Here is a 14,291-nt window from a genome sequence, read left to right on the forward strand (position 1 = left end):
TGAAACTATATATTCAGATATGTTTTAAACTTTGTAGAATTACTCAGAGCAGCAAAAAGAATGCGAGATAAATTTAGCGCCTAGTAATCTCCTTGTTTTAGCCTTGGAAAAGATAAGGGAAAGGCTTTGAAAAAATGAAGTAGATGAAATAAAATGATACTTGGGGTGTTCGATCATTAATGGGAGCAGAGGGTTTCAGTCCGATAGCGGAGTGAATGAGAGGTAAACAGGGAGAAGTTCTACCAACTTCCTTATGTCAGGCTGTGGAAAATGCGGAACCGGTGATTTATTATACAGTCTCTATTTCCCATTTCTATTACTGATTTGAACAATTGGAAATTAGCAGCTGGAAATGATAGAGACAATTCAAATTGGACAGCTAGCGCTTTTGAGAATGGTTAAAATGCAAGGCTCTGACTGGAAAAACATTAGGGCAATTATGCAAGTGTTGTTTGATGATTCATAAAGCAGAGATCAGGAGTTTTACGGAGAACAGTGACTTGTTTTCAAGGAGCTGAGGCAAGAGACTCGGGAAAGTTATTGTGTGTTACTTGAGTGGCACACAGAAATAGGGAGAGAAAAAAGGATTGATAGCAGTGCTAGAAGGGAACACTTGTGGAAAAGAGGATATAGGAAGGACACAGGGGAGGAGATCAAGGCTGGAGACCCCTTACCACAGAAAGTCTGGGTGCAGTGAGGAGAAAATCGGTGTGCTTAATGTAAATAGGAGGGGCATTGGAAGTGGGAATGCCCTCTTTTAAATTAAGGTACCCTTGGAATCCCCTGTTCTCTGTAGAAAAGTATTAAGGAAGAACGGAGGAATTTTCTGCAGAACCTCTGGTTAAAATCAAGCTAGGGGAAGGGGAAATTGAATTTCTGGTGGATACCAGGGCTGTGTACTGACTACTTTGAAATAATAATAATAATAAATATAAAAGATAAGCATTATTGGTGCGATGGGAGACAGGGAAAGCTGACCATTTTTTTAAATCTTTGAAATTTAAATTAGGAAAACAGTGGGTAACTTGTCAGGTTTTGTATTTGCCAGGCTTCCCAAAGCTGTTGTTAGGAAAGGATTTCCTTGAAAAATTAGAAGCTCAAATAAGATCTGGAGAAGGGGAAGTTGAAGTTTATATACCAGAATCTAAATATATCGAAGCAATAGCTTTATTATTACAGAATGTCAACATTCAAAGAAACTAATCCCTTGAGAATTTGGAGATGCTGTGATCCCAACAGTGTGGGCTGGAGATACCTCTGGGAAGTCCAAGTGAGCAGAACATGTAAGAGGTAATTTGAAACCAGGATCAGTCCCAGTAAGAATTAAACAATACACCTTAAAATTAGAAGCTAAGCTTGGGTTAGTATCAGTAATTCAGAAATTCTTGAAATATAAGTTGTCAGTGGAATATGAGCCAAAATATAATATCCCGATTTACTGGTTAAAAGGCAAATTGTAAGGGTTAGCATTTAGTACAGGATCTTAGAGCAATGAATCAAATTGTTCAGGATATACATCCAGTGGTTATGAATCCCTATACTCTTTTAACAGCTTTAACTGAAATAATAGGGTTGGTTTACAGTGCTAGACATATAGGATGCCTTTTTCTGCATTCCTCTTGAAAAGGGAAATCAAGAGCTTTTTGCTTTCAAATGGGGAAATCCTGAAACTGGCAGAAACCTCAGTATACACGGACTGTTCTACCCCAAGCATTGAAAAACAGTCCGACAATTTTTGGGAATCAGTTAGCCAAAGGACTACAAATATGGGGAAAAGAAAATTATGGAGGAACAGTATTACAGTACGTGGATGATATCCTCACTGCTATAGCTGCTAGAGAAGATTGTTTGGGACTGACTACGAATCTTTTAAACTTTTTGGACTGAGTGGATATAGAGTTTCCAGAGAGAAGGCTCGAAGAATTAAGACTTGGATTTGAGATACAACAAGGACAGTGACAACTGGGAACAGAAAGAAAAGAAACTATTTTCCAACTATCCTGGACATTTCGTGAGTTGAGAACTTTTCTTGGGATGGCAGGATGGTGTTGGCTCTGGATTTCAAATTATGGACTCTTAATCAAACCTTTGTATGAGGTGTTGAAGACATCTACCCCTGAGCACCTGGATTGGACTGATAACAGCAGGGCAGCCTACAAATATTTGAAATTGTATTTAATAAAAGCAACAGCACTTGGGCTTCCAGACTTCTCAAAATATTTTGATGAGAGGCATGGGACAGCCCTGGGAGTGCTGTTGCAATTTCTGGGGGAGCAGAGATGCGCAGTGATCTGTCTCTCAAAACAACTGGATAATGTCAGCCAAGGATGGCCGGCCTGACTGAAAGCAGTTGCTGCCACAGTAATATTGATCTGGGAAGCATGCAGATTTACAATGTGTCAGAAGATGACCGTATATGTACCACATATACTTTTATTATTATTAGTGTAGGCTCCTTTAGGAAGGATGCTTTTTTTTACATGCTTGCCGTGACTGATCTGTAGGGAGTGTATTAACTGATTGAAGCCTTGAACCAAACAGATTTTTCTCCAAGTAATTTTGATTAGTTTGGCAATTTATAGCCACAGAATCAGAACTGACCTTGGCTCAAAGGGAAGAAATGCAGTTTGGGGTTGATAGAGGATCATCATGTCCTATCTATTTTCCATTTACTGCCATCCACTTACCGGTAGTATTCGTCTTTGACTGTAGCTCTGGTGACTACATGTGGAAGACCAATCTAATAGGAAAAGTTTTTCTTGTTGGAGATCAAACTTGTTGTCCTCTGCTCTCAACATATTGTTACATATTGTTACATATTGTTATGTAAAAATGTGAATGACACCTGCTGAAGATCAGAAATAAATATTCCTTGGCTCAGTGGTGATTTACTAGGAAAGCTTAAATTGTGTTTTCTTGTGAGTAGGTAGAGAAAAGCAGGAGTGAAGTTGAGCCTAGGGAAGAGTGGAAGGAAGGCATTTTAAGATGTAGTCTTAAAATCACCAAGTTTCAGTGATGGCAACCAGATCATAGCTTTCAAGCATCACGGTAGCTTCCAATCTGTCCTGTTTGTTGCCCAAGCTTCATGTGTTTGTATAGAGGCCCTTCAGCTGGGCCTTCTTAGAGGAACATTCCTTATTCCCCTTAAGGTGTTCTGCAGATGTTTCCTTGCTGGCACCTACTACCTCAGGAGCCTCCCACTCATCTCCACAGGACTTCAGCTGTGCCATGGTGTCCCCAGCATGCCCCTGGGCAACAGGTGGAGTGCCCATACCAGCACCCCATTCCTCCAACCATTGTCTGTCCTCCCACCACTGGTCCTAGGCTAGCCTAATATATCATCCCCCTCTGCCTTCACATCTAATTTAAAGCCCTATCTATGAGCCCTGCAAGCTCCTGGGCAAAGACCCTCCTCCCCCTCTGAGAAAGGTGGCGCCCATCTGATACCTGTAATCCTGGTGCTGTGTAGGCCATCTCATTATCAAAAACCCCAAAGTTGTTGTGGTGACACAGCTACAGAGCCATGTATTAATAGACTGGGCCTGCCTGAGCCTTCCAGTGTCACCACCTGTAACTGGAAGGAGGGAGGAAAACATCCTGGGCCCCAGATTCCCTCAGTAGCCGTCCCAAGGCCCTGAAGTCTCCTTGGATCACTCTTGGGCTCCGTACTGCAGCTTCGTCACCTCCCATGTGGAAAAGCAGTAACAGCTAGTTGTCTGAGGGCTGTACCAGACTGGGGAATTTCCTAGCGATATCCCTAACCCAGCCACCTGGGAGGCAGCAGACTTCCCTGAGAGTAGGGTCTGCTCAACAAATTGGACCCTCTGTTCCCCCTCAGCAGGGAGTCTTCTACAACTATGATTCACCTTTTCCTCCTCATGGCAGTTGTAGTAATACAGAGTATGTGCCGTTGCAGTCTCGGCTCTTCCTCTGATGTAGATGAGTCATTCCCCAAATTTTCCTCCACTCCATCTTCCACATCAAGAGCCTCGTATCTGTTGTGCAGAGGCACCTGGGGAAATGTGGGCAAGGAGGGGGTTCGCTTGCTACCCTGTTGGTGGACTTGCTTCCACTCACTACATCCCTTTAAGTCCCTGCCTACGTCCCAGTGGGGGGAAGATACCATATCCCTTTGATCAAAGACTTTTTCCGGTGGCTGTTTCTGCTCCTGTTTCAGGGAGCTCAGGGTGTGGTTCCACCAGTCAATCTCTTGCTCAGACTCCCTGATGCTCCTTAGCCTCTCTACTTCCTCTCACAGCTCTGCCGCCAGGCGGAGGAGATCATCCACCTGCTCGCACCTCACACAGCTGTACCCCTGCTGCCCCCTGTTTCCAGTGCAAGCTGGGGGCATTCCATGCAGCTTGAGACCTGGATGGCTGCGTGTTTTCCTGGGAGCTCAGTCTGGACTGACGTGTCCCTTCTGGCAGGTGTGGAGGATGCAGCCTCCTGCTGGGCGGACACCATGGCTGGGCTTCCTCTCACCAACCGAACTCACCTCCTGAGCACAGAAAGAGACTGCGCCCTCCCTGCACGCCCTGCCTTCGTGAACTGCTCTTGCAAACTGTTCGAGCCCGCCCTTCTGACGAGGCCATCCCTGTTTGTGCGCTCCTGTATGGAATGGAATAGTGTTGTCCTGCATCCTTAGACACTGTCTTCACTTTTCTCTGAGACTGCAAGGAAAGTTTGAAGTAATATTTTTCATAATGAACTTATCAAGATTAATTTGAAATCCAGCCTCCAAAGTCAAAGATATGAGGCATAAAGTCTGAGTCAGCACTCTGCTGAAATAGTGATGGGAATGAGGAAAGGTGTCCATGTACTTGGGCTGGACAGCTGCCCCCAGAACAGCAGTAGGAACAGTTGTCAGGGTATGCAGTTACCACAATAAGCTCCATAGTGGAAGCTTGTGCTTTGCCATCAACAACCTCTGCTCAGAAAGCCAAATTAGTGGCCCTAACCAGGGCCCTGGGTTTGAGTCAAGACAAGAGAGTCAATATATAGACAGATTCCAAATATTTTATTTGCCGACATTTTTGGTATCAGTGTGACTGTGAGTGCAAAACACGGGATAATGGAGGGAGGAAAGCGGCAGGCCGAGCGGTACGTGCAGCGCTTCTCTGACAGCAGCTCTCCTTCGCGCCTGGGCCTCAGGGAGAGAGACTACAGTTCCCAAGAGCGTTTGCACATCCCGCGCATGCGCATATGAGGATCCGCTTCTGAAGTGCGGCGGCGGCTACCGCGGCAGCAAGCGCGATCTTCTGGGGGGTGATGTGGTGTGTGTGCAGTCATGGGCCAGACTACAACTCCCAGCGGCCTCTCACGTCTCGCGCGTGCGCACGGTCCTGGCCCGGCCGCACTCCGCCGTTGTCGCCGTAGGTGTGTGGGGGGGGAAGGGAGTACTCGCGGCGGTGAGGAGGGGGGAGGAGGGGGTGAGAGTTAAGAGTTTAGTCGCTGTTGTCGCTGCCTGCTTGGACTCATGATTCCTATATGCCCGGTAGTTTCGTTCACCTATGGTAAGTAATGGCGCTTATAAACGGTGTTTATTTGTGTCTGTGCGCGCGGGGGTCGGCGATGAGGGGGAGGGGATGCGGCCCGCGCGCAGGGCGGGGAAACGGGGTCCTGAGGCACCGTGTCTGACATGGCGCTCGCGCGCTCTTTCTGTCTTTTGTCTGCCTGTCCCCTTCTCTTCCTCCTCTACCCCCGCTTCCTCCTCCTGCCGGGCCTCCTGTCATGGTCCCGACCACCACCGCCGCCGTCGCCGCCTCTTGGTTATCGTCGCCACAGTGCCCAGCCGGCTGGGAGAAGATGCCAAAATGGCCACCGGCAACTACTTTGGTTTCACCCATAGCGGGGCTGCTGCCCAGTATAGGTAACCGCCGCGATCCCACCCTGCCCCTCCCTCTGTCCAGGCCCGGAGCTACCTCTTCCCTCTTCGTCTCCGGTCCCTTGTCTCTGATCGGGATCTCCCCACCCCCTCGGGGGTGAGTGCTCGGGACTGCTCCCATCCCCCGCCCAGTGTGGGGGCCTCTTCTGCATCCCGCTTGTTCGGGATGTTTGTGCTTAGGACCCTTCTGCTTGTCTGCCCCGCCCGCGGGTGTGTATTCTTATCCTCCTGACAAGGGCCTCCCTGTATCCCCAGTGGCATGAGGGTGGGGAGGTGGAGCCGGGCACCACGGAGGAGGAGGAGAATCAGCATCAGGTCCCAAGGCCCTTAAATTAAAATGGCCACTTGTAGTTATCAACACTAGCGAGTTACTGTCTGTTGCCTTCAGGCCCTTCTTCAGCTTCAGGGAAACTATCTATTGTTTTCTGGAAATGAACATAGAGTACATACATTTTCATTTACTCCAATGTATAATAGTTAAAGAAGAGGATTAAATTTCATTCATCTTCTAGTCCTTTTAAGATTAGGTGCTCACAGTATGTTTTACTTGACAGTTATAGTGAAATTTGAAACTGGATCATCATGGGATGGAGGAGTTTCTAAATAGCATAGAGGATTTTTGTTTTAGTAAATAAACAGTCTTTAAGTGAATAATAAATTGAGATCCATCTGTAGTTTTGAAGTGGAGATTAATTTTTTAAAATTATTATTCCTTTTATTGAGGTGGTTTATAGACTTAAGAACCTGAACAACTAATTTGAAATTTCCTTTTGAGTTGTAATATAAAAACGTATAATTGGAATACAGTTCAAGTTCAAAACTGTCTTCATAGTTAATCCTAAATGTGTTCTTGAGAAAATGGAAAAACTGATTGAAAGAAACTTTTTCCTTTGCTATCATAAGCACAAGATACTATTCTGTTTGCATCTTAGCAAAAGACTGCACCCCGTAAACGGTTTGTATGTTTACCACATCTGAAAGTGAAGAGACAAAGCAATCAGGTTAAAGCAGTCCTTCCATAAGAATAAATTTAATATTTTGAGCAGAAAACACAGGATTCACTTAAAATGCCTAAAAGGGAGCTTCATGAAGCAGATTTGGCAGGTCCTTAGTAGCTTGTTTACAGAGTGCTACAAAATGTGTGTTCTATAGGCTCTTTTCAGTGGTGCCCAGTGACAGGACCACAGGCAATGGGCACAAACTGAAACACAGGAGGTTCCCTCTGAACATCAAGAAATACTTTTTTTTACTGTGAGGGTGACTGAGCACTGGCACAGGTTGCCCAGGGAACTTGTAGAGTCTCCCTCCTTGGAGATTTTCAGAAGCTGTCTGGACATGGTCCTGGGCTCTAGGTGGCCCTGCTTGAGTGGGATTGGACCCCCCAGATGACCTCCAGAGGTCCCTTCCAACCTCAACCATTCTGTGGTTGTCTCACGTTGAATAATTTTTCACTGAAATAGTTAAAAAGTAGTCCACATTTTCATATAAATACCTCCTCCACATAGTCATGGCCCACTGGCTGGACATTGCTTTGCAAGGCAGCAAGAGTCGTGGGAGTCACTGGTTCAGCTGCTGTGTCTGATTTTACTTCCTGTGTTTGTACTGTAGCAGCAGTTGCTGTTTTAACACTTTCAGCTGATTTCATTTCTTCCAGTTTACTTCCTGTTGCCTGAAGCTTATTACCGCCTACAAATCAAAAAAGTTAAATCATTAACTTTCATAAAATGAGAGTATGATTTCACATGATGTATGTTTCTGTCTTTCTATTAAAAAAGACTATGTTGAGTTGACTTATTCCACAAATATCCTAATGTGGAAAAAAATTATTGCAATCTTAAGTCACCTGAAGTTATTACCTGGCAAAATAGATAGCATTATATCAAAGTTTTGCATTTTCTCAATATTGTTAATGTGCAATAGATCAAGAAAGCCTTCTACTTTCAGTTTAATTTTTTACAGAAAAAAAACCTCAACACTTTTTTTTTATTAGGAAAGGCCAATAGCTGGAAATGAAAAAAGACAAAAGCAAAGTGTTCTCCAGAAGATAATTTAGTATTTGTTTCTTAAAATTGAAAGCTCTTAACTGTCTGTCATTCTTGGGCTGATAAATCACAGCAAATCCAGACTTTCTATCAGTGTCACTATATAGAAGTAACAAGTGTGGATTCTGCTAGTTTAGATCTAATTATAAACCAAGTTCTCATATAAGTTTTTTTTGTGGAAGAAGGTTGCTTGTTTGCAAAACCATATTAAATAGCTTTTTAATTTAGACAAATCCGTTTGGTTTCGTAATGGGAGAAAAATGTTTTGTTAAGTGGACACCAATACTTCATTAATTGCTGCTGATCATCAGTTTCTGCCTCCTAGCCAGCTTCTGACTATAAATCATTTTAGGTGTGCTGCCATCTATTTTCACTTTGGAAGCCGATATTTTTTTTTTCTATATAAAACCCACTGCTACAGCTTCCATATTGAAGATCTTTGTGCAGTTCAGAAAGGATTTTTAATTGCTTCTGAATATTTGGGTTTTTGAATAGGGGAATAAAAATTACTAACAGAAATGTGAAATAATTGATACAAATAATTTAATAATTAATCATAGAATCACTGGGTTGGAAAGGACCCACTGGATCATCGAGTCCAACCATTCCTAACAATCCCTAAACCATGCCCCTCAGCACCTCATCCACCCGTCCTTTAAACACCTCCAGGGAAGGTGACTCAAGCACCTCCCTGGGCAGCTGTTCCAGTCCCCATTGACCCTTTCCGTGAAAAATTTTTTCCTGATGTCCATCCTGAACCTCCCCTGGCGGAGCTTGAGGCCATTCCCCCTTGTCCTGTCCCCTCTCACTTGGGAGAAGAGGCCAGCTCCCTCCTCTCCACAACCTCCTTTCAGGTAGTTGTAGAGAGCAATAAGGTTTCCCCTCAGCCTCCTCTTCTCCAGGCTAAACAACCCCAGCTCTCTCAGCCACTCCTCATAAGACTTGTTCTCCAGCCCCTTCACCAGCTTCATTGCTCTTCTCTGGACACACTCCAGAGCCTCAACATCCTTCTTGTGGTGAGGGGCCCAGAACTGAACACAGTACTCAAGGTGCGGTCTCACGAGTGCCGAGTACAGAGGGAGAATAATCTCCCTGGACCTGCTGGTCACACCATTTCTGATCCAAGCCAAGATGCCATTGGCCTTCTTGGCCACCTGGGCACACTGCTGGCTCATGTTCAGTCAGCTGTCAACCATTAACCCCCAGGTCCTTCTCCTCTAGGCAGCTTTCTAGCCAGACTTCTCCTAGCCTGTAGCACTGCATAGGGTTGTTGTGCCCCAAGTGCAGGACCCAGCATTTGGCCTTGTTAAACCTCATGCCATTGGCCTCAGCCCAGCGGTCCAGCCTGTTCAGATCCCTTTGCAGAGCCTCCCTGCCCTCCAGCAGATGCATGCTGCCACCCAGCTTAGTGTCATCTGCAAACTTGCTGAGGGTGCACTCAGTGCCTTCATTCAGGTCATTGATAAAGACATTGAACAGGGCTGGACCCAGTGCTGAGCCCTGGGGAACTTCACTTGTAACTGGCCTCCAGCTGGAGTTAACTCCATTTACCACCACTCTCTGGGCCTGGCCATCCAACCAGTTTTCAAACCAGGAGAGTGTGCACCTGTCGAGTGCAGAGGCTGACAATTTCCTAAGCAGAATGCTGTGAGAAACCGCATCAAAGGCTTTACTGAAGTCCAAGAAGACTCCATCCACAGCCTTTCCCCCATCCAGTAGTCGAGTGATTTTGTCATAGAAGGTGATCAGGTTAGTTTGGCAAGATCTGCCTTTTGTAAACCCCTGTTGACTGGGCCTGATTACCCAGTTCTCTTGCGTGTGCTTCATGATAGCACTCAAGATCACCTGTTCCATGACTTTCCCCAGCACTGAGGTCAGACTGACAGGCCTGTAGTTCCCTGGATCCTCCCTGCAACCCTTCTTATAGATGGGCACAACATTAGCCAGCCTCCAGTCTAGTGGAACTTCCCCAGTCAGCGAGGACTGCTGGAAGATGATGGAAAGGGGTTTGGAAAGGACATCTGCGAGCTCCTTTAATACTCTTGTGTTGGGGGAGGGGAGCCCTGGAGTCAATGAACAAGTCCTCCCAGAGGTATGAAGCATTGCTCGTTTATTGTAACATCTGAGGGTGTATTTATACAGATAATCAGAGTGCACGTTTCCATGGAATCAGAATATTTACAACATATTCTAATCGTAAAGTCACACTGTTGAACTACGCACCCGGTTCCCATGCCTGGTTCTGACTTTATCAAGCCGGCCTCCTCATTCTCATGAGATAGCAAAGCTCTCAGAAAACATCACAACCTTGAAGCCTTATACTTAGGCTTTGTATCTAAGAACTGACTATAGGCCTTTGTGTCTAAACATTGATACTTTAGCACATTCCTTTCTACTGATCGTCATAGGCAGGGTTGTGCAAGCAGGCTTCTAGGATTACAGCATGTCCAGTTTGTTCCAATATATTTCCTACAATTCCCCCTTTTTCTTTTTGCACAACCCAAGCCTGACTATCTAGACGAGTTGCTGTTCTTCTTAAACATGCGAGCAAACAACAACCAAAGAGCAACATTAAAATCAACGGTAAAAAAGACATCATTAACGACTTCATCAAAGAGGATAGCCATCCTGTAATTCCCAATTTTCGCAACCATGCTGTAAGCAGGTCTTGACCAATCGTGATCTTCTTCAAGTTATCCTTCAGCTCTCAGAGTTTTCTATGAATGCTCTCAGAGTGAACGCTAAGATTAAAACAACACATTCCTTCAAACTCTCCACAGCCATGGCAGTGTGCTAGTAAGAGAAAGTCTATTGCGGAATCCCTTATTATTGAGGAGGCTGCGGAGAAGATCCAAGCAGGAGCATTTACTGTTGTCACACGTCTCCGCTGCATGCTGGGTTAAGTCGTAAATCGACAACTTCTTCGACATTTATGGTAATGATCCAGGCGTTGTCGAATTCCTGTCTCTTTTTTTTTTTTATTTTTTATTTTAAAATTCTGTCCTCTGCAGCCTTTCACTTCAAAGGTCCCAGGTAAATCTACCCGTTTGCCACCTTAGTGGACGTTTGAGATTAAAAGGTCTCAGAGTTGCATTTTTAAGATTAATCAAAACAGAGGCTTAAACTCCTATAACCAAAACCCAAATCTTACAAACATTTAAAGTGCTTTAAACACACACACACAGAACCACCTTTTTGAGAGCTTAATATGCCCGTACAATATTTTTTATGACCAGTCAATAAGAGTAGCACGATGGTATGAATATTTAAACTATACACGGTAGCGAACACACAAAATCACTATTCTTCGGAAATATAGTCCTACAAGCTCCACACTCTATAGTTAAGGATAGTGGTTTTCTACAAAGCTCACATTTGCGGTTACGATTAGCAAAGATGGTAGGGTTTAATTCCCAACCCCCCCCAGGTCCTTGTCTACAACGATGCTGGATACCACTCGTTGGATATTGATCTTAACATCTGGAACTTGGGTATCGTCTGCAGTTTCTTTCTTCAACTGTTTAATTGCTCACCATTGTCGCTGGCTGACCTCTCGCGGTGTTGGCTGATCGGAGCAGGCCGCGTCCATTTACTGGGCACCCATACAGGTCCGCAATCTGTGAAAACACAACTATATCCTCGCCCATTAAATAAAAGCAGGCTGGGTCCTTACCATAAACCTGTGGTAGGATTCTTATACCTGATTCGAACTTCAGAGATAGGTTGCATTTTTGTATTACTATTGTGTATGACAACAGGAGGCCGTTCTAACCCTGCAGACAAACTCAAGTAATTAAGGGTGAACAGCACCTTGCTCAATCTAGTCTGCACATCCCTGTCTCCAGACATCTTTTGTTTAGCTGGATAATCCTTTAGAGTGCGATTTGCTCTCTCAACGACAGCTTGCCCTGTTGAAAGGTGTGGGATTCCTGTGATGTGCTTTACTCCCCATAATTGTAGGAATTTCTGCACCCGTGTTCCTACATATGCAGGGGCGTAGTCTGTCTTAATACAATGTGGGACTCCCATTACGGCGAAACAGACTGCAAGGTGTCGGATCACATGAAGTGCCTTTTCCCCAGTTTGCGCTGTAGCCCAAATCATTTTAGAATAAGTGTCTATGCTAACATGTACGTATCTTAACCGCCCAAATTCTGGTATATGGGTTACATCCATTTACCAGACCTCACAGGCACTCAGCCCTTTTGGATTAACACCTAAGCCCAGACCTGTTCCATGTGCATTGCATTGAGAACAGGATCTTACAATCCCCTGAGCATCCGCCCAAGTGAGGTCAAACTGTCTTTTTAACGCTCTGGCAGACTGGTGAAAAATCTCGTGGCTCTCTCTTGCCTTGGCAAAGGAGCTGACCGGGGCTGAGGTAGCGATACTGACTAATGAGTCAGCAACAGCGTTGCCTTTGATTGGCAAAGGATTCCAGGATCTTGTCAGTCAGAAATTCCAATGCAGCTTGGTGCAGTGGAAGCCACTCGACGGGTTGGCCTGGGTTTGTCCCACGGCGGAGGGGCATAAAGGGTGCGAGTTGTTCATTTGTTATTCCTGCAGTATTGCGGATCCACTGTAAGTCTCCAACCAGTTTCTGAGCATTGTTCAACATCTTGACACTAGGTGTCAGTATCAATTTCTGTGGCCTAACAGTCGCACTGGCGATGGTCCAACCTAGATACTTCCAGGGTGCCCGACGTTGGACTTTTTCAGGTGCTATGATGAGGCCCTTAGAATTAAGCTGGGATTCCAAGCATTTAATAAGCATATCTGTGATAGGTTCCTTCTGACAAAGCAAGATGTCATCCATATAATGATAGATGAGGGTATCGGGGAGCTGTTTATGAATAGGCTTAAGAGCTCGAGAAACAAAGAGTTGACACAAGGTAGGAGAATTCTTCATCCCTTGAGGGAGGACAACCCATTCAAATCTTTCCGCCGGTTCGGCTTTGTTTATCGACAGCAAAGTGAAGGCAAAGCGAACGGTGTCGTCTGGTTGCAGCGGGAGAGTAAAGAAATGTCGCTGTTGAGACACGACACGGTGATGTGGAAGCAAGTTTCTTTATTGATGTTACAGGGCTGACCGGCCGGTGCTTGATCTTACGCGCGCCTCTTATACCCTTGATTAACACACGCGTCTCCGCATGATTGGATTAGCTTATACATAAACAATCTGTGAATGGATAGTGCTACTTTCATGCATGGTCCTATATTGTCTGCCCACTTCCCGTCCCATGATCTCCTTCCGGGTGCATTAATCAGGGGTCCTCAGCCCGCTGTGGACCCCACAATTCCCCCTTTTTGTATTTGTGCTAAAGAAAATTGCCCGTTAAAGATTGCCTGTGTCGGCTGCTGCGGGACCCTTTGCAGCAGACACACAATGCAGGGCAACATCAACAGCACAACTACAAACATACCCATTCTTGAAACAGGGAAGCAAAGCAGCATCAATATTTGACCACGCTGAGTAATATTGTAGGTGCATCTGAAAAGTATACAAACAGTGACTTATACTCCGTTTCTACTAATCCTAAAAACTCTAATCTGTGATTCCAGTACATGACTTATGCTCCACTTCTACTGATCCTAACAGCTCTAATCTGTGGTTCCGATATACGACTTATACTCCAGTTGTTATGGCAGTTCTTTGATGTTAGCAAGGGCTATCCATCACGCTCATCTCCAGCTGTTTGATTCTCCACACATGGCCTCCGTGGCTTATCCACAGCAGGGCGAACACAACGAGCAGGGTACCACCGAGGTCCTTCATCTGTGGAAACACAAGCATACCCTCGACCCCAAGTTAATAGCTTGCATGGGCCTGACCACTGACCACTTTGAAGGTCCTTCACTTGAACCTTCACTCCATCAGAGATAGCTGTGGTAGACTTCAAGGATTCAAAATGTCGAATCATTGGGGGATTCTGATGTTCCTCATTGATAGTTAAGAAATTTAATACATACATCACCTTGTTCAGCCTTGCTTCAGGTGATTCCCCAGACATTCCCGCCTTTTGTTTTTGTAAAAGGCACTTAAGTGTACCATGGGCACGTTCTACAAGTGCCTGACTAGTGGGGGAATGAGGAATACCTGTAACATGGCTGACACCCCAAGACTGTAAAAATGATTTCACTCGCCCAGAAACATAAGCGGGACTATTGTCAGTTTTAATGTGTCGAGGAACACCACAGGTGGCGAAGGCTTTTTGCCAATGCCTAATAGCATCTTTTGCTGTTTCTCCAGTATGTGCAGTAGCAATAATGACAGAAGAAAAAGTATCAATTGATACATGTACGTACTTTTGTCGGCCAAATTCTGTAATATGAGTTATATCAGTTTGCCAAATTTGTAGGGCCTG

General features: G+C 45.1%; 1 protein-coding gene across 1 annotated transcript in view; it reads left to right on the forward strand.

Moving 5' to 3' along the window:
* The first annotated feature begins 5,476 nt into the window (after positions 1 to 5,476).
* LOC128850253 (zinc finger RNA-binding protein-like) overlaps positions 5,477 to 14,291 on the forward strand; it is a 63,922-nt gene continuing 55,107 nt past the window's right edge. The window contains exons 1-2 of the mRNA XM_054053249.1: positions 5,477 to 5,513; positions 5,785 to 5,869. Of these exons, the coding sequence (XP_053909224.1) occupies positions 5,477 to 5,513; positions 5,785 to 5,869 (122 nt within the window). The remainder of the gene's footprint in view (positions 5,514 to 5,784; positions 5,870 to 14,291) is intronic.

Source organism: Cuculus canorus, chromosome W, assembly GCF_017976375.1.
Source record: "Cuculus canorus isolate bCucCan1 chromosome W, bCucCan1.pri, whole genome shotgun sequence".
NCBI lineage: Eukaryota > Metazoa > Chordata > Aves > Cuculiformes > Cuculidae > Cuculus > Cuculus canorus.